The sequence below is a fragment of the Theropithecus gelada genome, chromosome 16 (assembly GCF_003255815.1).
Source record: "Theropithecus gelada isolate Dixy chromosome 16, Tgel_1.0, whole genome shotgun sequence".
In the NCBI taxonomy this organism is placed as follows: domain Eukaryota; kingdom Metazoa; phylum Chordata; class Mammalia; order Primates; family Cercopithecidae; genus Theropithecus; species Theropithecus gelada.
In genome coordinates, this window is record NC_037684.1 from 74,994,569 (window position 1) to 75,019,585 (window position 25,017).

The following is a 25,017-nucleotide window of genomic DNA, read 5'->3' on the forward strand; positions in this document are numbered from 1 at the left end:
CGCACTGCCTGTACCCACACCAGACCGCAAAGCAGGCTTTGGACAGATACCTCTGCCTGCATCTTTTCTCTGTGTTAAATAGAAATATAAACCCTTCACATATGCCAAAAAAACAAACAAAAAAAAAGCTTCCACATTTCTGAAGACATACAGAAATTAATAAAATGGAGCTCAAATAGAAGTGCTGAGCAGCTGAAAACATTCAGAATGAAAAAGGAGCAACGAGACCACTGCAACAGCTGCCCAGAGTGGCCCTCAGCCTGCCCCGGCACACAGAGGTCTCCGGCTGGCCCTAGAGAGCTCCACAGCCACAGGCCCAGGGAGGACTGGTTTCCTCTAATGGAGCTGCTTTGGTTTACAAATAGGACAAACTCACTGCTTAAATACCTTTATTATTTTTTAAAAATTATTTGGACATTGATAGCTCTGCAAAATACTTCTCCCATCCCAAACCCTCAAACTCTTTCCACATGTCCTCCATAAAGAAACAAAATATTTATACTTTGTGCCCATTCAAGTCTAATTTTTAAAAACATTTAAGATTCAAAATCAAATATTATTTTTCTTTCCCACAACTTGTTAGTAATTTTAAACCACAATGAAACACAGTTAATGGCATTTCTTTTTAAAAATTAGCTTATCAGACTATCTTATGAGAAAAAAATCAATTCAAGGCCTTAGTGAGAATATTATATTCTCTGTTTCTGAAAGCAAAAGACATTGAAAAACCCCTCTGCTCCTCTGGAGTTTGTGATTTCAACATAACCAACAAAACCAGCACACAGATTGACTTCCTACTTAACAGTAGGCATTGCTTCGTTACTTTGGGACTGCAGCTGAAACGCTATCTAAACTTGAAAAGGGTGGGTGGGTGGAAGTCCAGCACAGAAGAGGGTCGAGGCTGGGGACAGCAGAATGGAAGCTTTCTGAGCAGTGGATTAAGAACAGCCAAACCCCTAGGATCCCACCTCATGGCAGGCTTGTTTGGGGTGGAAGACAGTAGAATATCTGCAATCTGCACTAATTTCTTAAGGATGGATACAAGTGTCAACCAAAAATATTGCACATAGTTTCAGAGGCATGTAAACCACTGAGAAGGTTCAGGAAAGCATAACTACAGATGAAGACAATTCCCCAAAGTTCCTTCAGGAACAGAGAGAAAGAAGTTGATGTTGGTAACTCCGGGGTTACTAAGAGGTGGTGGAAAAATCCTTAATCCCTTTCCTATCCTAAGTGGGCAGACTTTTAAGCGAACAAATCTTCTCATCGATGTGTCTGAAGGATCTAGTAAAGGTATCACTTCTTCATTTTTCCCAGTACAATGGGTGCAGTTCATTACCTGGGTAAAGAAGGAAAGAAGAAATCCTGCAATAGGACCTGGCTTGTTTGTCTAGAACACAGCAGTGTTTGCAAATGGCCCTTCCTGCCCACTCAAACCACTACTTGGAGCCATAGCATGAGCCCCAGACGAGCTCCAGGGATGATCTCCGGACTCAGTGCCCCAAGGGGAGGCCTATATCCCTCACAGGCCTGGAAAAATGCAGAAGGTATGGACTCACATGCCACGAGGGGAGAGCTGAAAAGAGTGGAATGGCACGAATGGCAGGAAGGAGAGCACAGCCCCACGGGCTCCTTCACTTGTCCATCAGCTCAACAAGGCCACAGTGAGCATCTCCTCACGAGAGCAACTGGGTTTGACCAGAGCCAGCCCTTCTGATGCCCTGTTGAATTTCAGGATTGAGGAGACTGTTCTGACTCATCTCTGGGAATGCATTATTTTTCGCTTTAAGTCATCGGGCCAACTTTTTAGGGTTCCAAAGCCCTGACCTTACTGAATGGGTGGGCTGCCCGTCTGTACACAGTCCTGGGATAACAGATTTTAGATACCACAAGTGCCCACTGGCTACTTTCCCAAATACCTCTGCCTTAAGGCTTCCCCTAACATTCAATCTCAGTAACATACAGTACATATGTCAATAAAATGAAAGTCACTTCTTTAGAAAAGGTTTCCCACTGCTCGTCTCATCTCACTGAAGGGCTTCACGTTCTCTTACGCTGCCTGCCCGTGGATAGGTAGCCTCCAGGTTGCTTTGCTCCTGGGGGTTATGATGCAATCTTGTTTTTAAAGCTTTTCCTCTTGTATTCAGAGTAAGTCTTGTAAACCACCAGAAAATGCCAATTCCCCAAAGCCCTACCCATGTTTGCGGGCTACAACTGATGCCAACCTATTAAGCTTTTTAAACATTTAAAAAAACAAAACACCACACACACACACACACACACATACACACTTTGGCACGTGAGCCTCGAGTTATTTGAGCATGTTCACGTTTCCCTCCCCTTCCCCTGTCCCAACATTTCAGAGTCACTGTTTTCGGAGAACGACGACCCCTTCTGCCTCATGGAAGGCTGCCGCCAAGCACTGCTGTTTTGAGTAGCAAAAGGAGGAGGCACAAATGCTAACCTGCCCCCAAAAACAGTTCTTGTGTTGAGCACTATAATTTAGGCAATGCTGCAAAACTTTTGTACCAGGATGACTAGTTTCAAAACTGCTGGTTGATTAAATATACATATACATATAGATATCAATATAAAAATTACTAAGTCAACATTTGCTGTTTTCAATGTGAAAACGATAAAATGTAATTCTGAATAATTGTGCATTTGCCACAGGGTCCTCGTTAAAGGGACCATAAAAATAATTTTGTAATAAAAAAACTCTTATTTTTAAGTTTAGTATTGCCCTCAAGTTCAAAAGTTTGGAGCAAATGTACTGAGTAAGCAGGACTGGAATCTGTTCCTGCCAGGGATCTGGAAGCCTTAAATTTAGTGATCCCTGATGGCAGGCCCAGGGAACCTGACAGCCACTCACTAGTTTTGCACTGTTAACAATATAGGGCTCAGCAGCGCGCACTGACCCATGACACAATCAGCACTGAAGACTGAGGCAGCCCGGCAGGGACCGGAGCCTCCGCCTCTCGTGTTGTTGGTGGCTGATGCTGCTGCAGCTGGCCAACTCCCTGCACAGAGCTCTGGGGGGCACAGAGGTGCTGGGGCTCTGCCTTCTCTTGAGCTACCAGACAAAGCAACTGGCGGGGGGTAGGGGTCTAGGGCCTGGGGATCACTGAGCACCAAGGCTGAGGGTGATCCGGGAGCAGACCTTCTACTCAGCTGGAGGTGGGACGGAGGAAGGAATGGGCATTTCAGTGATGTAGAAGTTAGCTGTGCAGGAAGGAAAAGTGCGTTTAAGGTAGCTTAAAAACAGGTGAAGACCAAACTGCCACTGAGGGGAGGAAGAACGAAGAGCGCTCCCTCCACCTGCCCCACGGGCCAGCCATGCTCCTTGGATTCTGTGGGTTAACATTCATGCTTTGTGATGCGAGTCTGCTCGTGAAGAAACAGGAACACACTTCTCCTGGTTCTGGCAGGTACACAATTTTCTCGGCAAAGTTCTTTTTTGCCAAGTTCAGTTTTATTTGGTTGCTGTTCTGAACCGTTGTCACCGGAATTCATAGATGGGTGCACTGTGTTCAGGAACATGGGTTAGATTGAGGGACTGATACCTGCAAGGGGGAGCAGACAGAAACGGGAGGTAGTCATCTAATGCACCCTGAGCAAAGGACATTAGTAACCCCCCAAAAACCAGAGCACCCCACAAGTCACATACTTGGACTGAAATGCACATTCATTTTCTATTTCTCAAGTTGAACCTAGATTGATTTCATTCATTCATTCTTTCTTTTTTGGTTAATTCTCCTGAACCATGCACAAGATGAATTTTTTTTCATTCTGTTCTAATCATGAAGTTAACTATGGTATGTCTAAAAGGAGACCTCAATAAGCTCTGGGAGAAGATATAGACCCATGCCCCAGCCCTAACCTCACTGGCTGCTCTGCCCTCTCCTGCTGTAGCACGAAATACCAGGCTGTCATATCCTAAGAACTTTACAGCTAGCACAGGCATAAACCAATTCTCATGGTATCTAAAGAGAGTGTAGAAAAATTAATTTCACTACTGCCTTAAACTGTATTTTACCTTTCATTTAAATTTCCTCACTTTCCTAGGTACAGTATTAAGCTTGGAAAAGCCAGGCGTGGTGGTACGCACCTGTAGTCCTGGCTACTCAGGAGGCTGAGGCAGAAGAATCGCTTGAACCTGGGAGGCAGAGGTTGCAGTGGGCCGAGATTGCACTACTGCACTCCAACCTGGATGACAGAGCGAGACTTCATCTCAAAAAAAAAAATGGCTGGGCACAGTGGCTCATGCCTGTAATCCCAGCACTTTGGGAGGCTGAGGCAGGTGGATCACAAGGTAAAGAGATCAAGACTATCCTGGTGGTCTTTCAAGCTTGGAAGGTGTCTACCTCCCCTGTTGGCAGGTGCTCCAGGGAGTCATGTAGAGGGAGGAGAAAGAGAGGCAGACAATCTGCACGCTGGGATGACAACCTTGGGCACATTTAGAGTCAATGTCTGGCATGTTGGCTCTCCCCTACTTGTTTCACATAGGAGTGTGGAAGAACGTAGGAAAAGGGGGTTTACTTCTTACCAAAAACAAATTATCAGGAAAAAAAAATGCATTAGCCATCAAGAATATGCAAATTAGAACTACACTCGAATACTGCTTCACATCCACTAGGGTAGCTATAATTATAGAGACATGATAATAAGTGCCAGGGAGGATGTGGAGAAACTGGAACCCTCATACACGCTGGTAGGAATGCAAAATGGTGCAGCTGCTGTGGGAAACAGTTTGGCAGTTCCTCATAAAGTTATATATAGCAATACCGTATGACCTAGCAATTTCACTCCTAGGTATATGTCCAAAGGAATTGAAAGCAGGAACTCAGATATACCCATGTTCACAGCAGCATTATTCACAATCGCTAAAAAATCTAAGTGTCCACTAAATAATGAATGGATAAATAAAATGTTGTATATACCGGCTAGGCGCAATGGCTCACACCTATAATCCCAGCACTTTGGCATTTGCTTTGCTTTGCATTTGCATAATGTTTTGAAGGTTCATCCATGTTGTACCATGTATCAGAACTTCTTTTTTATTGTCAATTAATCTTTTATTGTAGGTATATACAACAGAGTCTGGCTCTGTCGCCCAGGCTGGAGTGCAGCGGCACGATCTCAGCTCACTGCAACCTCTGCCTCCCAGGTTCAAGCGATTCTCCTGCCTCATCCTCTCAGGTAGCTAGGACTACAGGCGTGTGCCACCATGCCAAGCTAATTTTTGTATTTTTGGTAGAGATGGGATTTTGGTAGAGATGGGGTTTCACCATGTTGGCCAAGCTGGTCTCGAACATCTGACCTCAAGTGATCTGCCCGCCTCAGCCTCCCAAAATGCTGGAATTAAAGGCATGAATCACCATGCCTGGCTGACTTGTACACTTTATTTTTATTTATTTATTTTTTTTTTTGAGACGGAGTCTTGCTCTGTCACCCAGGCTGGAGTGCAGTGGCCGGAACTCAGCTCACTGCAAGCTCCGCCTCCCGGGTTCATGCCATTCTCCTGCCTCAGCCTCCCGAGTAGCTGGGACTACAGGCACCCGCCACCTCGCCCGGCTAGTTTTTTGTAATTTTTTTAGTAGAGATGGGGTTTCACCGTGTTAGCCAGGATGGTCTCGATCTCCTGACCTCGTGATCCGCCCGTCTCGGCCTCCCAAAGTGCTGGGATTACAGGCTTGAGCCACCGCGCCCGGCCGACTTGTACACTTTAAATGAGTCATGTATGGTATTCAAATAATATCTCAGTAAAGCTATTATTTTATTTTATTTTATTTGAGATGGAATCTCACTCTGTTGCCAGATTGGAGTGCAGTGGCGCGATCTCGGCTCACTGCAACCTCCACCTCCCGGGTTCAAGTGATTCTCCTGCCTCAGCCTCCCGAGTAGCTGGGACTACAGGCATGTGCCACCACGCCCAGCTAATTTTTGTATTTTTAGTAGAGATGGGGTTTCACCGTGTTGGCCAGGATGGTCTTGATCTCTTTACCTTGTGATCCACCTGCCTCAGCCTCCCAAAGTGCTGGGATTACAGGCATGAGCCACTGTGCCCAGCCATTTTTTTTTTTGAGATGAAGTCTCGCTCTGTCATCCAGGTTGGAGTGCAGTAGTGCAATCTCGGCCCACTGCAACCTCTGCCTCCCAGGTTCAAGCGATTCTCCTGCCTCAGCCTCCTGAGTAGCCAGGACTACAGGTGCGTACCACCACGCCTGGCTAATTTTTGTATTTTTAGTAGAGATGGGGTTTCACCATATTGGCAAGGCTGGTGTCGAACTCCTGACCTCGTGATCTGCCCACCTCGGCCTCCCAAAGTGCTGGGATTACAGGCGTCTGTGCCTGGACCAAAGCTGTTATTTTTAAAAAGGATTATAAAAAGTTTTACAAACTCGCATGAAAACAATTACTGAAAGCCTAAAAATTGTGGCTACAGGGCTGGCATTTACTTGCAGATATAATTTCGTTACCACTGAACAAGGAATCTAGGGTAGGATCACTTCACATACAACAAAGTGTGAAATACTGGAAAGGAAAGAGAGAATTTTTACCTTCAGAGAGGAAATCAGGCATTTTATCATATGGTTTGCCCTCCGGGGACAGTAAGGTGCTTAAAAAGCAGCAAGGAGGCAGGAGAATCCCCCAAAAGGTGGCAAAAGTTAGCATTTAGGCAGAGTTCAGTCCTTTACCATTGGTAACACACTGACTGTCCACTCACAAGCCCCCAGGTCACGAGCCTTAAATCAAGTGCATGTCGGACCAACTCTAAGAAATGCAGCCACAAAATCTAAAAAGCTGCTGACAGCAAAATTCACACTGTCCACTACTGGATCAATTCACATTTTAGTTACTAATTCAATTTGCAAAGATTACATAAAAACCAGCAAGATTGAGATAAACATTGCCAAAAATACAGTATTGCTTAAAAGTGCTTAGAAATGAGTCCTTTCACCTATACTTCATTTTCATCTCATTTACTCTGCTGTGTGGATAGGGATAAGGCCTTATTGTGAGCAACTGAGATCAATGAAATAAGCTCTCAGCATCTAAATAAAGCACAGAATCTATACAGAGACAGGCTAAGATATTGCTTTTGGGTTCGATGAGCCAAGGGAGAGCCAGCCGGGCAGGAAACCCTCCCCATGGCCTCTGTCTTTGGGGGTCCTCACCATTCTGAACTCCTATGGTAGTAGTAGCCCTCTATGGAGGCTGCTGACTTCTGAAAGCAGATGTAGTAGAACCCGGCAAAAGAAGCACCACTGATGTCTTTGATCGTGTGATCTGGGACCAGAAACTGTTCCTGCACACAGATGAAGAGGGTCAGTAACAGACAGCATTCTCTGACCACCCACGGGGCCTCCCTGTTAAGCATCGGGGGTTCTAAGGACCACTCCAGAAAAATATAGGATCTCATAGTCTAACCCAGACTTGTTGGGTGATGGTGGGCCCGTGGGGTCTCAGCCTGACTTCTGAAAAGCGTTCATGTGCTCCTGGAGTATTCTATATACTAAAGCAACAAACTGTGTCTTCAACTCACTAGGATCAGCAATTCAGAGAAGGTATCATGGCCGAAACATCTAATACATAAATCAGTAAACATCTAATACATAAATCAGTACCTACTCACCTGCCTCTCTATCTTTCAGAGACCACAGACAACCAACCTGGGAAGAGCTAGGTTTCTGCTGCAGTTCCCAGAACTGTCACCAGATGCTTGATAACATCTAGAACAGTGAGTCACTTCTGTAGGTCTGTGGACCTTTCTGAGTACAGAGCAGTTGCCAGTAGCCCCTGTGACACCCCCTCTAAGAGCTTGACACCTTGTCAAAAGCAGTCAGAACGGTACTGTTCTTGACCAGGCACCTTAGGAGAGACACCTCTGCTGGAGCTGAAAGCTGGAAACCCAGGTCCTGGCAACTACTTTCCCAGAGAGATGAGGTCAGAAGCTCCAGGGCCTCAGGTGGTCTACTAAAGGACCACAGATGAGCCACCCTGGGACATTCTTCGGAGGCAAAACAACTACATTGCTTTTTTTTTTTTTTTTTTTTTTTTTTTGAGACGGAGTCTTGCTCTGTCGCCCAGGCTGGAGTGCAGTGGCCGGATCTCAGCTCACTGCAAGCTCCGCCTCCCGGGTTCACGCCATTCTCCTGCCTCAGCCTCCCGAGCAGCTGGGACTACAGGCGCTCGCCACCTCGCCCGGCTAGTTTTTTTGTATTTTTTAATAGAGACGGGGTTTCACCGTGTTAGCCAGGATGGTCTCGATCTCCTGACCTCGTGATCCGCCCATCTCGGCCTCCCAAAGTGCTGGGATTACAGGCTTGAGCCACCGCGCCCGGCCTACATTGCTTTTTAAACAAATTTAAGACACTCTCCCATTCCTTATTCAACTTCTAAAATTGTGGCTTTTAAAATTAGTTTTAAAATTCAGGTCCGGTGCAGTGGCTCAAGCCTGTAATCCCAACACTTTGGGAGGCTGAGGTGGGTGGATCACCTGAGGTCAGGATTTCGAGACCAGCTTGGCCAACAGGGCAAAAACCCATCTCTACTAAAAATACAAAAAATCAGCAGGGCATGGTGGTGGGCACCTGTAATCCCAGCTACTTGGGAGGCTGAGGCAGGAGAATTGCTTGAACGCAGGATCTTGTGACCTTGTGATCTGGCTGCCTTGGCCTCCCAAAGTGCTGGGATTACAGGCGTGAGCCACCGTGCCCAGTGATTCCCCCCCTTTTTTTTTTTGAGATGGAGTCTTGCTGTGTCACCAGGCTGGAGTGCAGTGGTGCGATCCTAGCTCACTGCAACCTCTGTCTCCCAGGTTCAAGTGATTCCCCTGCCTCAGCCTCCCAAGTAGCTGGGACTACAGGGGCGCGCCACCATGCCCAGCTAATTTTTTTAGTTTTTAGTAGAGATGGGGTTTCACCATGTTGGCCAGGATGGTCTCAATCTCTTGACCTCATGATCTGCCTGCCCTGGCCTCCCAAAGTGCTAGGATTACAGGTGTGATCCACTGCGCCCTGCTGATTCCCACTTCTTAAAGTGGTAAGCTATGCAAAGTAAAGACCGGGAAAGGCAACTCAAAATGATTCATCTTTATGAAAGCTGCCAAGATTTCAAGATAAAACAACTTTTTCCCTACAGACTGGGGACTAGGGGTTGGAGGTGGGTGTATGTTCTCAAAGTTATTTAACAAACTGGCTTCCTGATTTTGCTATTCTGGGGCTGTAAATATCACGTTATCAAAGCAGGGAGCACAAATGATCTTGCAGCTAAAAGCCAATCCATCAAGTCAGTCAGGTGGGGCTCTCTGAGTGCTGCTGAGTCAAAAACTCACGTTCCATTCCCGGTCCCTCATTTCCTGAGCTGGAGGGAAGTAGAGGAGGTGAGACTTTCCTGACCTCTGGGAAAAGGATGTGGTGGAGGGGACCCAGCCCACGGATGGTGTTTAAGCCCATAGAGGGATCTGACTAAGTTCAAAGGAAGTTTGGCTCTGCCTTGAATCCAAAGAACACTTGGAGTGATTCAACCTGGGGGTTCAATAAGATTCTTGGGTGGGAAAAAGGAAAAGGAGAAAACAATGTTAGAGGCGGCCACCTAGGCCCAAATCCACTTGCTACCTACCAAAAGCACAGCAAGGAGGAGCTGTCTGGGACATCAGCAGTTAACCAGTGCGTGCCCTGGAGCTGTGCCCACTTTTTATAGGTGTGCAAAGACCCTGCCCTGAAGACTTTGCCATGACAACCAGCTGTGATGAGCACTGGACATGGGGAGCCCTTGGTTAGAGTGGGTATGTAGGTGCAGTACAGGGCCTGGCTTGTTGGGAGTCTGAGGGGCCACCTGGCGGGACCTTACCTTCCACCTCATGAAGACGTAGTCTCCATTCTTCAGCTCTTCATAATCAAAGTCATCTGAGTTAAATGATTTTGCATACTGATAAAAAGCCAGAAACTTGCCCTGAAAGCAGAAAAGAGAGTGTGCCAATTGACTGAGAGGAGAGGCTGCTCTCAGAACTATGCTTATGTGCCCAGGTACACTCACCTTCCCAAGGCATGACAGCTGGAGATGTGGCTCCCAAAAGGGCAGCTAAGGCCAAGTAACAGATGGGACCCCATGGTCACCCCATTGAATGCAGACTCAACCCTGGGGCAGATACTTGGACTCCAGTTGAGGCCCCACTGCCCTACGCCTGCCTTGTTAACATGGCCGAGGAAAAGGCCAAAGGATGGGAATGGTGAACAGACAGACAAAATAAACAGATGAAAACTAAGAACAATTAATGAGAAGACCTCTGCAAGTAAATCCAAAGTAGCAAAAAGAGCCACGCAGAGCAGCTTAGAAACAGCCTGCCCAGCCTCAGAAAAGAGGGCTTTGTGAAACTTGTGTCTCTGCATAATCTAGGGGCTTGGGCCAGCTAGCTAAGTAGACACTAGATACATGTGATAACCTTGTCCTTCAATATCTGTGAGGGATTGGTTCCAAGACCCCCATGAATACCAAAATCTGCAGATGCTTAAGTCCCAGATATAAAACAGTGCAGTATTTGCTGATAACCTACACACATCCTCCTCTATACTTTATAGCATCTCTAGATTACTTACAATACCTAATTTGATGTAAATACTAAGTGAATAGTGGCTATACTGTATTGTTCAAGGAAGAATATCAAGAACAAAAAATTTATACATCTGCCAGGCGCAGTGGCTCACACCTGTAATCCCAGCACTTTGGGAAGCTGAGGTGGGCAGATCACAAGGTCAGGAGATTAAGACCATCCTGGCTAACATGGTGAAACCCTGTCTCTACTAAAAATACAAAAAAATTAGCCAGGTGTGGTGGCGGCTGCCTGTAGTCCCAGCTACTTGGGAGGCTGAGGAGGAGAATGGCTTGAACCCGAGAGTAGAGCTTGCAGTGAGCCGAGATCACGCCACTGCACTCCAGCCTGGGCAATAGAGTGAGACTCTGTCTCAAAAAACAAAAAAGAAAAAGAAAAAATCTATATATCATCAGTACAGATGCAATTTTTTTTTTCAAATATTTTCAAACTGTGGCTGGTTGAATCCACAGATACAAAACCCACATATATGGAGGGCTGACTCTACATTTACAACAGGAGATCAGGAATAGGTTACAAAACTGCATCTTATGATCCCATTTTTAAAAAAGACAAAAAACAAGTATACACTGTATACCCAAAAGAGATTCAGGAAGAGGTTAACAGCATTTTAGTTTTAGGTGTTGCCATAGATTACTCCTTTTCCTCCAGCTTTTCTATTTTTTCAAATATTTTTAAATAAGCATGTGTTAATTTGATAAGAAAACATCTTTTTTTTTTTTTTTTGAGACGGAGTCTCGCTCTGTCGCCCAAGCTGGAGCGCAGTGGCCGGATCTCAGCTCACTGCAAGCTCCGCCGCCCGAGTTTACGCCATTCTCCTGCCTCAGCCTCCCGAGTAGCTGGGACTACAGGCGCCTGCCACCTCGCCCGGCTAGTTTTTTGTATTTTTTAGTAGAGACGGCGTTTCACCGTGTTAGCCAGGATGGTCTTGATCTCCTGACCTCGTGATCCGCCCGTCTCGGCCTCCCAAAGTGCTGGGATTACAGGCTTGAGCCACCGCGCCCGGCCAAGAAAACATCTTAAACAAAAAATCAAGATACAGAGATACTAAGTCATAGATTTTGTCACATAGATTTATTTTATTATTATTTTTTGAGACAAAGTCTCGGTCCTGTTGCTCAGGCTGGAGTGCAATGGCATGATCTCAGCTCATTGCAACCTCTGCTTCCCAGGTTCAAGTGACTCTCCTGCCTCAGCCTCCTGAGTAGCTGGGATTCCAGGCATGTGTCACCATGCCTGGCTAATTTTTATATTTTTGGTAGAGATGGGCTTTCACCATGTTGGCCAGGCTGTTCTCGAACTCCTGACCTCAGGTGATCCATCTGCCTCGGCCTCCCAAAGTGCTGGCATTACAGGCGTGAGCCACCACGCCCAGTGTCACATAGACATTTTTATCCTATGTAGACTGAATATATGGAATCTTGACTTTACAGCACTAGTATAATAGCAACTTAAATACCACTAAGGAAAATCTGAGGGTGCAATACAATATCTCTGATTCTAGTTTATAATGAAAAAATGACAGCCTAGGTGAAGTGTATTCAACATTGTAAATCTCAGACAAACCCAGGTGCAGTACAGAGCTCCAGGAATCCCACGTGGGAACCTGGGAGTCCTCCATGAGTGGGGAAAGTTAGGGGAAATGCTGAGTACTAAAAAAGCAGCCACAAACTGCTGGAGAAGGAAGCACTCCATAGGCTCAGCTCCCTGGCTCAACCACACCTCACATGCCAGTACCAAGGGTGGCCTTCTTAGTTCCTCTCTCACCCAAAATGTTTCAATCCAGTCTAGCAGAGTCTGCAGACCCAGATCTCTTCCAGTGTCCTAATGGAAGTCAATGGGAAAATTAAGAGTTGCTTTTCAAATATTTAATTTGTAGTCAACCTAGCCTAAAACCGAGTGTCACTGGGCTTCAAAGACTTTGCTTTTTGCAGGACCAATATAAAATGGAAAAAAGAGTTGAATGGGAGAGAGGCTGTGGTTTACTACAGGGAAGAACCTTCTACTCTGGGGCTGTACAGGACAGGAAGGAGCCATCTTGTGAGGCAGCAAGCCATGCAGGAAGAGCCTAGCGCTGGGCAGAGGTGGGTGCAGATGGTACCAGGGAGCCCTTCCAACTCCACCTGCTGGTACCCAGCACCTTCATACACCACTTGGGCTCCCCCAACCTTCTGGATACTCAGGTTATGTGCATTCTCTTGTATCACAGAGAGACACAAATGACTCTCTAGCTATTGATGTCCATTTGCTACAACAATCAAAATGTACAGAATTCAAAAAATGCTCTAAAAAGCTCAAGTTTAAATTTTTTTTTTTTTTTTTTTTTTTTTTTTTGAGACGGAGTCTTGCTCTGTAGCCCGGGCTGGAGTGCAGTGGCCGGATGTCAGCTCACTGCAAGCTCCGCCTCCCGGGTTTGCGCCATTCTCCTGCCTCAGCCTCCGGAGTAGCTCGGACTACAGGCGCCCGCCACCTCGCCCAGCTAGTTTTTTGTATTTTTAGTAGAGACGGGGTTTCACTGTGTTAGCCAGGATGGTCTCGATCTCCTGACCTCGTGATCCGCCCGTCTCGGCCTCCCAAAGTGCTGGGATTACAGGCTTGAGCCACCGCGCCCGGCCTCAAGTTTAAATTTAAATTTAACTGAACCTCAGTATTTGATAGATCTCCTTTTCTTACTCAAGTAAAAAACAGCTTGGGGCTGGGCATGGTGGCTCACGCCTGTAATCCCAGCACTGTGGGAGGCCAAGGCAGGTGGATTACTTGAGACCTGGAGTTCAAGACCAGCCTGGCCAGCATGGCGAAACCTTGTCTCTACTAAAAATACAAAAATTAGCCAGGCGTGGTGGCGCACGTCCGTAATCCCAGCTACTCGAGAGGCTGAGAGATGAGAATCACCTGAATCTGGGAGGCGGAGGTTGCAGTGAGCTGAGATTATGCCACGAACTCCAGCCTGGGTGACAGAGTGAGACTCTGTCTCAAAACAAAACCAGGCTGGGCGCGGTGGCTCACGCCTGTAATCCCAGCACTTTGGGAGGCTGAGGTGGGCGGATCACGAGGTCAGGAGATCGAGACCATCCTGGCTAACATGGTGAAACCCCATCTCTACTAAAAGTACACAAAATTAGTCGGATGTGGTGGCAGGTGCCTGTAGTCCCAGCTACTTGGGAGGCTGAGGCAGGAGAATGGCGTGAACTCAGGAGGCAGAGCTTGCAGTGAGCCGAGATTGCGCCACTGCACTCCAGCCTGGGCGACAGAGCAAGACTCCATCTCAAAAAACAAACAAACAAAAACAAAACAGAATAAAACAAAACAAAAACCCCCAAAAAAGAAAAACCAAAAAAACAGGTTGGGTGCAGTGGCTCACACCTATAATCCCAACACTTTGGGAGGCCAAGGCAGGAGGATCACTTAAAACTAGGAGTTCAAGACCAGCCTGGGTAACATAGTGAGACTGTCTCTGCAAAAATAAAAGAAAATGAGCTGGGTGTGGTGGAACGTGCCTGTAGTTCTAGCTACTCAGGGTGCTGAGGTGGGAGGATTACTTGAGCCCAGGAGGTTGAGGCTGCAGTGAGTTATTATCATGCCATTGCACTCCAGCATGGACAACAGAGCAAGACCCCAACTCTAAAAAAAATTTTTTTTTTTTTTTTTGAGACAGAGTCTCGCTCTGTCGCCTAGGCTGGACTGCAGTGGCTGGATCTCAGCTCACTGCAAGCTCTGCCTCCCGGGTTTACGCCATTCTCCTGCCTCAGCCTCCCGAGTAGCTGGGACTACAGGTGCCCACCACATCACCTGGCTAGTTTTTTGTATTTTTTAGTAGAGACGGGGTTTCACCGTGTTAGCCAGGATGGTCTCGATCTCCTGACCTCGTGATCCGCCCATTTCGGCCTCCCAAAGTGCTGGGATTACAGGCTTGAGCCACCGCGCCCGGCCAAAAGTTTTTTAATAAAATAAAAAAATAAAAAACATTAGTAAGCAAAGCAATTGATCTCTAGTGAGGTGGACTCAAGACAACGGTCTGTGGGAGTTCTCTCCACAGACTGCTGTGCCAGAACCAGGGGAGAGTTTAGACAGCCAGGTGTGAGAGGCAATGGGAAGAACGAGTTCTAGAATCTTCACTACTGACACAGCCATTTCTGGTTGGTTTACGGAGGGTAAACCCATTGAACTTCTCCAGTGTTAAACAAAAATTCACCATCACCATGGTCAACTAAAGCAAAAGGTTACTAGATAGGCTGAGAAACTGATTTTTTTTTCTTTTCTTTTCTTTTCTTTTTTTTTTGAGACGGAGTCTTGCTCTGTTGCCTAGGCTGGAGTGCAGTGGCGCGATCTCGCCTCACTGTAAGCTCCACCTCCCAGGTTCACACCATTCTCCTGCCTCAGCCTCCCGAGTAGCTGGGACTACAGGCACATGCCACCACACCTGGCTAATTTTTTGTATTTTTAGTAGAGATGGGGTTTCACCGTGTTAACCAGGATGGTCTCGATCTCTTGACCTCATGATCCACCCGCCTCAGCCTCCCAAAGTGCTGGGATTACAGGTGCGAGCCACCGCACCCAGCCAAGAAACTGATTTTTGAAGACACGGTACTTATATGACAACCAATGAAAAGATCCCAGGACACTAACTCTGAGTTGTCTTGAAGCACTTACTACCGCTGAGTGAGAATGCTCTACACTTGACAGTTAAAAAGCAGTGGCAGCAGGATTTATAGGGGTGTACTTAAGACAAGACTATACTTGTCTGTTAGGAGCTAGGATAAAAAGAAACGATGTGGCTCTGCCCTGATAAGCCAGCGGGAGGGCAGATTCCCACAACATCATCTCCATCTCATGCCAGCCCCAAAGCCAGAGGTCATCACTGCATGTTTCACAGGGTTTTCCCCAAGCAGAGGTGATTTGAAAGGAATAGTGGACAGAAGATAGACAAACAGGTGGGAAGGATAGGAGGACACTGTTAAGATTCTGATAGCTGAGCAAAGTTCTGGCTAGAACTCTGGGGTTGCTATCATCAGACCACCATTTGCTATTTAAGCAGCAGGTCAGAGTGTATTTAAACTCTTCTCATAAGGAAGATGGAACAACTGAGGTCTGTGTGCGGCGCAACCTTTTACTTGGCTGCAAAGCCCCAATAATACCACATAAGGGACAAGGTCTCTGGCTCCCAGCATTTCTTCAGTTCTCTAGCAGCCCCTGGATGACACAGCGCAGATCAGATTTACTCACCCAGTGTTTCCGATCAACATCTTCATCTGCATCCCACTTGCGAGTTAAGAAAGGGTGTTTTTTGCTGATTATTTCTCCTTCAAAGAAGGTCGTAAGGGTTGGATACTCCTATGGTAAAAACCCAAATATCAAAATAAGATGGTGACTGAGAGTTTTTAACCTTTTTACAAAGGAAGAATCAACTTTGCTTTAACTTCTTTCCAGTACCTTGACACTGCTACCTGACAACCCAAACCAGAGTTAGATCCAGCCAGTTTGCCAACAAGCTGTGGCAACGGACCTGAATCGAAATCACCCAGAGAATGAAGGGTTTCCTGGATTTTGCCAGGAGCAGACAGCTCTTCTTTGACTTCACTTGTTATGTGCTAGTCTCTTAGAAAAGAATTTGGATGTTTCCACAAGTAAATTTTGAATATTCTAGCATACAAAGCAGATCATAACTTAGTAGATTTTACTTTCCAAGGTTAGAACCAAAGAGGCTCCAAAATCCCTGTGCTTACCACTAAGGCTCTCTCAAACCACTGGTTCTCCAACTGGCTCAGTCATTTGTCCCTTTTACACCAATTCTCCAAGGTTCCAGGGGTGGATTTTGGGGTAGAATACCTTTTTTTTTTTTTTTTTTCCTGAGACAGTCTTGCTCTGTCGCCCAGGCTGGAGTGCAGTGGCACAATCTCGGCTCACTGCAACCTCCTCTCACACCCTGGGTTCAAGCAATTCTCCTACCTCAGTCTCCTGAGTAGCTGGGATTACAGGTGGCCGCCACCACGCCCAGCTAATGTTTGTATTTTTAGTAGAGACGGGGTTTCACCATGTTGGCCAGGCTGGTCTCAAACTTCTGACCTCAGGTGATCCACCCGCTTTGGCCTCCCAAAGTGCTAGGATTACAGGTGTGAGCCACCGCACCCGGCCTAGAATACCTTTTATTTTGGCCGGGTGCGGAGGATCATGCCTGTAATCCCAGCACTTTGGAAGGCTGAGGTGGGAGGATCACCTGAGATCAGGAGTTCGAGACCAGCCTCATGAACATGAAGAAACCTCATCTCTACTAAAAATACAAAATTAGCCAGGCGTGGTGGCGCATGCCTGTAATCCCAGCTACTTGGGAGGCTGAGGCAGGAGAACTGCCTGAATCCGGAGGTGGAGTTTGCAATGAGCCGAGATCGCGCCATTGCACTACAGCCTGGGCAATAAGAGCAAAACTCTGTCTCAAAAAAAAAAAAATAATAATAATTAAATACTTTTTTCAGTGTTCTATATGTTGAGAAACTTTTAGTAATGAACTATAGAAATGGTCCCTGAAGGTAGTCTTACCTTGATATATAGGGATACATTTAATTGTCACATGAACTAAGAACAACTTATATGAGGAAAAACACATGAACTAAGAACAATTTCTATGAGGAAAACATATGTAAATCGTGTCTGAATGTAAAAACCACGCCGTTGAAAACATAAGCAAGAAGCCACGTGCTGGCTTGGGTGCTTTGTTAATTGCTCTTTGTTCGTGCGTTAGTAAGTAGGCACCAATGATTTTCAAAAAGATTAATAAGACAAAAAGTTAACACCGTAAAAATTCTACAATTTCCCTGCATTTGTAGAAACCAACCAACTACCCGCCCCTCAGGCTACCTTGCCAGCCCCTGGTGTCTGCCAGGAGCACGGTTATGACAGTCACTGGCCTGGCAAACCACAGATTACAGTCCTAATGTCGAGGACTGCAGAGGGCCCATGTTTTTCCTTCAGATCAGATGTAAGCCCCTCTTATTCTGCATCAAACACCTCGTTCTGATGGCTTTGCCACATCTACCAAGCTGGCCTCCATGTAGTGCAGGACCTTCCTGAGAGAGGCTGCCACACTAAAAGCCACTGGCGCAGAGGCTCCCAGGAAACAGAACATCACCACCACTGCAGGTGACTCAGGAGGCCTTCTTTAGGATGATACCATGGAGGGAATCTGTTTCCTTAACAGTGAACCTAAAATATGATAAATCTAACACTGCTCCAAATCCACAAACCCCCTATCCTAACACTGTTGCTGGATTCTTCACATAAATATTTAAATACACAGACTGAAAAAATGAGAGAGGAGAAATTTTCCTAAATGTAAACCTAATTTTTAAGGTATAAGCTAACTTTTTTTTTTTTGGGACAGAGTCTCGCTCTGTTGCCCAGGCTGGAATGCAGTGGCGCGATCTCGGCTCACTGCAACCTCTGCCTCCCGGGTTCAGGTGATTCTCCTGCCTCAGCCTCCCGAGTAGCTGGGATTACAGGCGCCCGCCACCATGCCCGTCTAATTTTTTGTATGTTTTGTAGAGACGGGGTTTCACCATATTAGCCAGGATGGTCTCCATCTCCTGACCTCGTGATCCGCCTGCCTCAGCCTCCCAAAGTGCTGGGATTACAGGCGTGAGCCACCACGCCCAGCTGGTATAAGCTAACTTTTAATTATAATCTGTTCTAGGAAAGACTACTAAGGAAAAAGTTCTCAATAAATCAGCATTTGAATTTGATATTTTAAACTAGAAGCTTTTTTTGTTTTTTTTTGAGATAGAGTCTCCCTCTGTCACCCAGGCTGGAGTGCAGTGGCACAATCTCGGCTCACTGCAACCTCCGCCTCCCGGGTTCAAGCAATTCTCTGTCTCAGCTTCCCGAGTAGCTGGGATTACAGGTGCCTGCCACCATGCCTGGCTAATTTTGTATTTTTAGTAGAGACGGGGTTTCACCACGTTGGCCAGGCTGGTCTTGAACTCCCGACCTCATGATCCACCCGCCTCGGCCTCCCAAAGTGCTGGGATTACAGGCATGAGCCAACTAGAAGCTATTTATATTATCAAGCTTTAATCTTTTTTTCTGAACTTCCCTGAAAGGGATAGGATGAAATGATAGAGGTTTTAATACAAGGCCAAGCCTGGTGGCTCACAACTGTAATGCCAGCACTTTAGGGGGCCAAGGCAGGAGGATCGCTCGAGCCTAGGAGATCAAGACCAGCTTGGGCAACATAGTAAGACCTGGTCTCTATTATTAAAAAAAGGGAGGGGTGGGGAGGAGGTCCTAATACGATTAAAACACTTATAGTTTAAATCACTAGTTTTCCTAATGAATAATTCTGCGCTGACTTCTTTGTAAACATACTTTAGGCAGTATATCAGGGTGACTACAGGGCACCCTCAAACTTTGAGAATTAAATAAAATAAATACCTAATAAATGAGATTCAGTGTATACAGAAGTCACCGAAAAGATAAAATATTCTCAGAGCAGGAACAGGAAATTCAAGCACTTTATTACAGCCCAATGAGGGGTAATTTATAGAGCAGACGAAAAAACCATGTCAGAAGAAAGGATATCAAGAAATGAGTAGGAGAGGCAGCAAAAGCAGGAGTGAGCATCCCGTGGTGAGTCTGGCTGTTGTCAGCCATTTAAGTCCCCCAACTAATCCTCTCACTGATTCCAGGCTCACCCAAAACTCTCTGGTGATGGGTACCACGACTTTCCATGTAGACCTGTCTTCTGGGGGACTAACATTCAATTGGCCGGTAAGTCAACAGGAACTTCTGGAACACACAGGAATCTCATACTATGACAAAAACTGGCACTTCTGTTTCTGTGAGTTTTGGTAGGTGTGACCTGTCTCCCTAGTTCAGCACAAGTGTAGTACAACTTCAGCTGGAGCTTCCAATCCTTCCAAACCCAAGTAATGAGTAAATGGGGGGCCTGCCCATAGGCCCCCAAAGGCTGGGTTCCCAGGTACCCCCTGAAAGCTGCTGGTTCCCCAGAAAGTTTGCCTCTCTTGACTGACAGATGGCTCAAAAGTGCAAAAGGAATGTTATTTGGCATTTATTCTTTACATTTCCAGAATTTCATTTCCGAAGGCATCAAAACAAACTTTAAAGCTCTGTTTTGCAATGTGGCAATTCCTCAAAGAGCTAAAAACAGAACTACCATTGGACCCAGCAATCCCATTATTGGGTATATACCCAGAGGAATATAAATCATTCTACTATAAAGACACATGCATGCAAATGTTCACTGTAGCACTATTCACAACAGTAAAACATGGGTCAACTTAAATGCCCATCAATGACAGATTGGATAAAGAAAACGTGGTATATACACACCAAGGAATACTATGCAGCCATAAAAAGAAATGAGATAATGTCTTTTGCGTGAACATGGATAGAGCTAGAGGCCGTTATCCTTAGCAAACTAATGCAGGAACAGAAAACCAAATACCACCCTTGTAAGTAGGAGCTAAATGATAAGAACTCATGGGCACAAAGAAGGAAACAACAGGCTCACGCCTGTAATCCCAGCACTTTGGGAGGCCGAGGTAGGCAAATCACCTGAGGTCAAGAGTTCAAAACCAGCCTAGCCAACATGGTGAAACCCCATCTCCACCAAAAGTACAAAAAAATTTAGCCCAGCGTGGTGGTACACGTTACCTGGGAAGCTGAGCAGAACTGTTTGAACCTGGGAGGCAGAGGTTGCAGTGAGTGGATATTGCACCACTACAATCAAGCCTGGGCAACAGAGCGAGACTTCATCTCAAAAAAAAAAAAAAAAAAGAACGGAAGAACAGACAATGGGGCCTACTTGAGGGTAGAGGATGGGAGAAGGGAGAGGAGCAGAAAAAATAACTATTGAGTACTAGGCTTAGTACCTGGGTGACAAAATAATCTGTACAACAGTTATATAGTTATAACAGTTATAAACCGTGACATAAATTTATCTATGTAACAAACCTGCACATGTATGCCCAAGCCTAAAAAAAAAAAAAAAAAAAAAAAAAGCTGTGCTTGTTTGTGAATGTGAGATGTGAGGTAGCTAAGAGGCCATTTATCTCCTTTTTTAAATTTTTTGACACAAAGTCTCACTCTGTTGCCCGGGCTGGAGTCCAGTGGCAGGATCTGGACTCACCACAAACTCTGCCTCCTGGGTTCAAGTGATTCTCCTGCCTCAGCCTCCTGAGTAGCTGGGATTACAGGTGCCCACTACCACGCCCAGCTAATTTTTGTATTTTTAGTAGAGACGGTATTTCACCATGTTGTCCAAGTGGTCTTGAACTCCTGACCTCAGGTGATCCACCTGCCTCAGCCTCCCAAAGTGCTGGGATTATAGGCGTGAGCCACTGTTCCTGGCCTATCTTCATTTTAGTAGATACTTTTCCACATTGTATACATGAGGAAGACAACTACTATGACTAAAACCCAAATTATAGTTTAATTAAATTAAAAATTTGATATTTTGCCAGGCATGGTGGCTCATGCCTGTGATCCCAGCACTATGGGAGCCCAAGATGGGTGGATCACAAGGTCAGGAGATCGAGATAATCCTGGCTAGCACAATGAAACGCTGTCTTTACTAAAAATACAAAAAATTAGCCAGATGTGGTGGCAGGCACCTGTAGTCCCAGCTACTCTGGAGGCTGAGGCAGGAGAATGGCGTGAGCCCAGGAGGTGGAGCTTGCAGTGAACCGAGATCACGCCACTGCACTCCAGTCTGGGCGACTAAGCGAGACTCCGTCTCAAAAAAAAAAAAAAAAAAAAAAAGTTATCACATAGTTGCACAACTTTGTGAATACACTAGAAGCCAATGAACTGTATACTTTAAATGGGTGAAATGTATGATATGTGAATATATATCAATAAAGCTACTAAAAAACATTATTTAAAAAGAATTCTTCTACATCTAAGGCCTGAGCAGGACTTGCTTTAACTCAACACCCCTGCAGCAGCATAATGTGGTTTATTTATTGCTCGACCAGGAACAGGCAACTCTGGGGAGGGTATGTGCTCATCAAGGCTACGCCATCTGCAGAGGTTCTGTTAAGAGCCTAGGGCTCCCCTTGGGTTAGACCCCAATGAAGGGCCATTGTCAATGCCCCCTCCTCAAAGGAGCCTGACTGCTGTTCTCGACAGGGGCTTCCTAAAGGAAGGGCTACTTGCTCCCAAAGGAGAGCTCAATGCCATTAGCATTTCTGTATACTTCTTCAAGATTTCCAATGCTACTTACCATTTCTGTGCAGCTTCTTTTTTTTTTTTTTTGAGACGGAATCTTGCTCTGTCGCCCAGGCTGGAGTGCAGTGGCCGGATCTCAGCTCACTGCAAGCTCCACCTCCCGGGTTTACGCCATTTTCCTGCCTCAGCCTCCCCAGTAGCTGGGACTACAGGCGCCCGCCACTTCGCCCGGCTAGTTTTTTTTTTGTATTTTTAGTAGAGACGGGGTTTCACCGTGTTAGCCAGGATGGTCTCGATCTCCTGACCTCGTGATCCGCCCGTCTTGGCCTCCCAGTGTTGGGATTACAGGCTTGAGCCACTGCGCCCGGCCTCTGTGCAGCTTCTTATCACTCAAATGACTGGTTTTGGAGTCAGCATTAACATTCCAATGTCTTACACACTTGCTGGTTTCCTTATGACATTCAGTGTTTGTGTTCTGCACCCAGTTAACTAATGTATGTGGCTACCTGAGAGTTGAGCATATTCTGTTTTAGTATCTTTTCTCCTACCACAAAAACAAAGGCTGGAATCCTGTATTTTGCTATCATTTCTACTCCTACTTGATTAGATACAATTCTCGAGTTAAATAAGAAATACCTTTTGTCTCAACAACAAACTTCTTAGGAGATCCTCAATCAGTCAAGCTTCTAATAGAAAAGCAGGAGAACCAGATAGGAACCAGGAGCCAGAAACCTGTCTTAAGACTGAGGCTCGTCAGGACTTTATAAGAGAATCACATATTAGTATCATATTCGAGTCTGTCATTTTCTCTAACACTCCCAGAACAAGTCCACTGATTGTCTTAGAGCAGGACTTTTTTTTTTTTTTTTTTGAGACAAAGTTTCGCTCTTGTTGCTCAGGCTGGAGTGCAATGGTGCAATCTCAGCTCACTGCAACCTTCACCTCCTGGGTTCAAGCGATCCTCCTGCCTCAGCCTCCTGAGTAGCTGGGATTACAGGTGCCTGCCACCACGCCCAGCTAATTTTTGTATTTTCAGTAAAGACGAGGTTTCACCATGTTGACCAGGCTGGTCTTGAACTCCTGACCTCAGGTGATCCACCCACCTCAGCCTTCCAAAGTGCTGGGATTACAGGTGTGAGCCACCATGCCTGACCCCAGTACTTTTTTTTTTAAAGAGAGAGGATCTTCCTAGGTTGCCCAGGCTGGAGTGCAGTGGCTATTCACAGGCATAATCACAGCACACTGCTGCCTTCAAATCCTCATCTCAAGCGATCCTCCAGCCTCAGTCTTCCAAGTAGCTAGGACTACAGGCACACACCACCATGCCTGGCTAATTTCTTAAAAACTATTTGTAGCGACAAGGTCTTGCTATGCTGTCCAGGCTGGTCTTGAATTCCTGGCCCCAAGTGATCCTCCTGCTTTGACCTCCCAAAATGTTGGGATTACAGGTGTGAGCCACAGCACCCAGTTTGGGGCAGGAATTTTTAATTCTCAATTTCACAGATGAGAAGACTGAAAGAAGTTAAAGGTCACAGATGGAGGAAGGGGCAGCAGAAGAATGCCACCCCAGTTCCTTTCCACTGTCCCATCCAGCACAGCACTCCATCCAAATACTGCTGGGTCATCAGACCATGACAGTTGACAAAGGCCAGAGGCCCCCTGCAGCTAGGTCCGGCCTGGGCATTCCCAGCATTCACAGGGCCAGTCTAGCTACCTCCTTCCACTTCCTGTTTCCTTGCTAATGGAAAAGAAAGGATGCTCCTCCTTGCTTTCTAAAGTCCCAGGAGTTCTGAGGTTTAAAAAGTTGCTTCAAAGAAAAGAAAATACTCTGCACAGCAGGTACTTCTGCTGGAAACTAGATGGTCACTTTCCTTTTTTTTTTTTTTTTTTTGAGACGGGGTCTTGCTCTGTTGCCCAGGTTGTAGTGCAGCGGTGTGATCTTGGCTTACTGCAACCTCTGCCTCTCTGGTTCAAGTGATTCTCTGTGCCTCAGCCTCCCAAGTAGTTGGAACTACAGGTCCGTGCCACCACGCCTGGCTAATTTTTTTTTTTTTGTATGTTTAGTAGAGATGGGGTTTCACCATGTTGGCCAGGTTGGTCTCCCTACCTCAACTGATCTGCATGCCTCGGACTCCCAAAGTGTTGGGATTACAGGCACGAGCCACTGCGCCCAGACAGTAACTTTTCATTGTTCCTATGAACTAAGAGGTTTAAGGAACTTAAAATCTCTTTATAGGACTGATGCTTATCTCAGAAACTGTTAAACTTATGATGAGGGTGGTAGCTATATTCTTATTATTTTTTACCCCAAAAAGGGTTAAAAATAAAATCAATAGTGTTGGTTGTGACAATTTTGACATACTCATAAACTTTTCTTTAAAAGATTTGTGAATCTGTACAATTCTCAACAGGACACGCTGAAACTGTCTGCTTTATGTTCCCTATACAGTAGCAATGCTCAGGAGTAGTCTGCTTTAATTAGGCCTCAAAGAGTTGAGACCGCCTGCCCTTAACCCCAATGAGCCTGTGGAGCCTTACACCACGGACTTTCCAGCGCTGGTTTGTGTGAGTACTTACCTCAGTAAGGCCTTTAATCTTCAAGTACCCACAAAGGTAAGAGTTCCCTGTGTCCACGTGCTGAAAAGAAAGGATACGCAGCCTGTTACAAATAGATAAACTTAGTAGGGGACATGCAGGAGGGTACTCTGGAAATCCTGTGAGGCCAGACTAGTGGTCAGTGAACACCTGGCGCAGCCCAAGGCTCATTCAGCCTCTGGGATCTTGAGAAGTTCTCCCTACACACATGCCTGTTCTGCTGAAGCAAAGTGATCCCAAGACCCTCTCAACTTCCTTCAGCTGAATATCTTGAGACTGAAGTGCCTTTCTGGAATGGGGTGCCCACTCAAATTCATTTTCTGTGCTATCTTCAACACACGCCTCCCGGTCATCTAGAGACCCTGAACACTGCTGGGTACAGGGTCTCTGTCTCTGCCTGTACACATGGTGTCATCCCTAACCTCAGGCTTGACTTTCTTTCTAATGTCTTTCAAGCCTTTTTCTATTTCTGTGTTGCTCAATCATTGTTCTAGGAGGTCTGCTCCTCTTCTAGTTTTTACACTAAATATCATCCTGCATTATTTCTTTATGAAATGGGCAGATTGTTCAGAAATGGCGTCCTATAAAGACTTACATGGTATAAACTTCAGTTATGAACCAAAATGCCA

The 25,017-nt window shown here is 45.9% G+C and overlaps 1 protein-coding gene across 1 annotated transcript in view; it reads right to left on the bottom strand.

Moving 5' to 3' along the window:
* Positions 1-372: 372 nt before the first annotated feature.
* Positions 373-25,017, bottom strand: part of GID4 (GID complex subunit 4 homolog) — a 30,208-nt gene continuing 5,563 nt past the window's right edge. The window contains exons 2-6 of the mRNA XM_025363788.1: positions 24,371-24,430; positions 15,839-15,946; positions 9,856-9,957; positions 7,179-7,309; positions 373-3,563 (exon numbers count right to left, since the gene is read on the bottom strand). Coding sequence (XP_025219573.1) covers positions 3,500-3,563; positions 7,179-7,309; positions 9,856-9,957; positions 15,839-15,946; positions 24,371-24,430 — 465 coding nt within the window. The 3' untranslated portion in view covers positions 373-3,499. The remainder of the gene's footprint in view (positions 3,564-7,178; positions 7,310-9,855; positions 9,958-15,838; positions 15,947-24,370; positions 24,431-25,017) is intronic.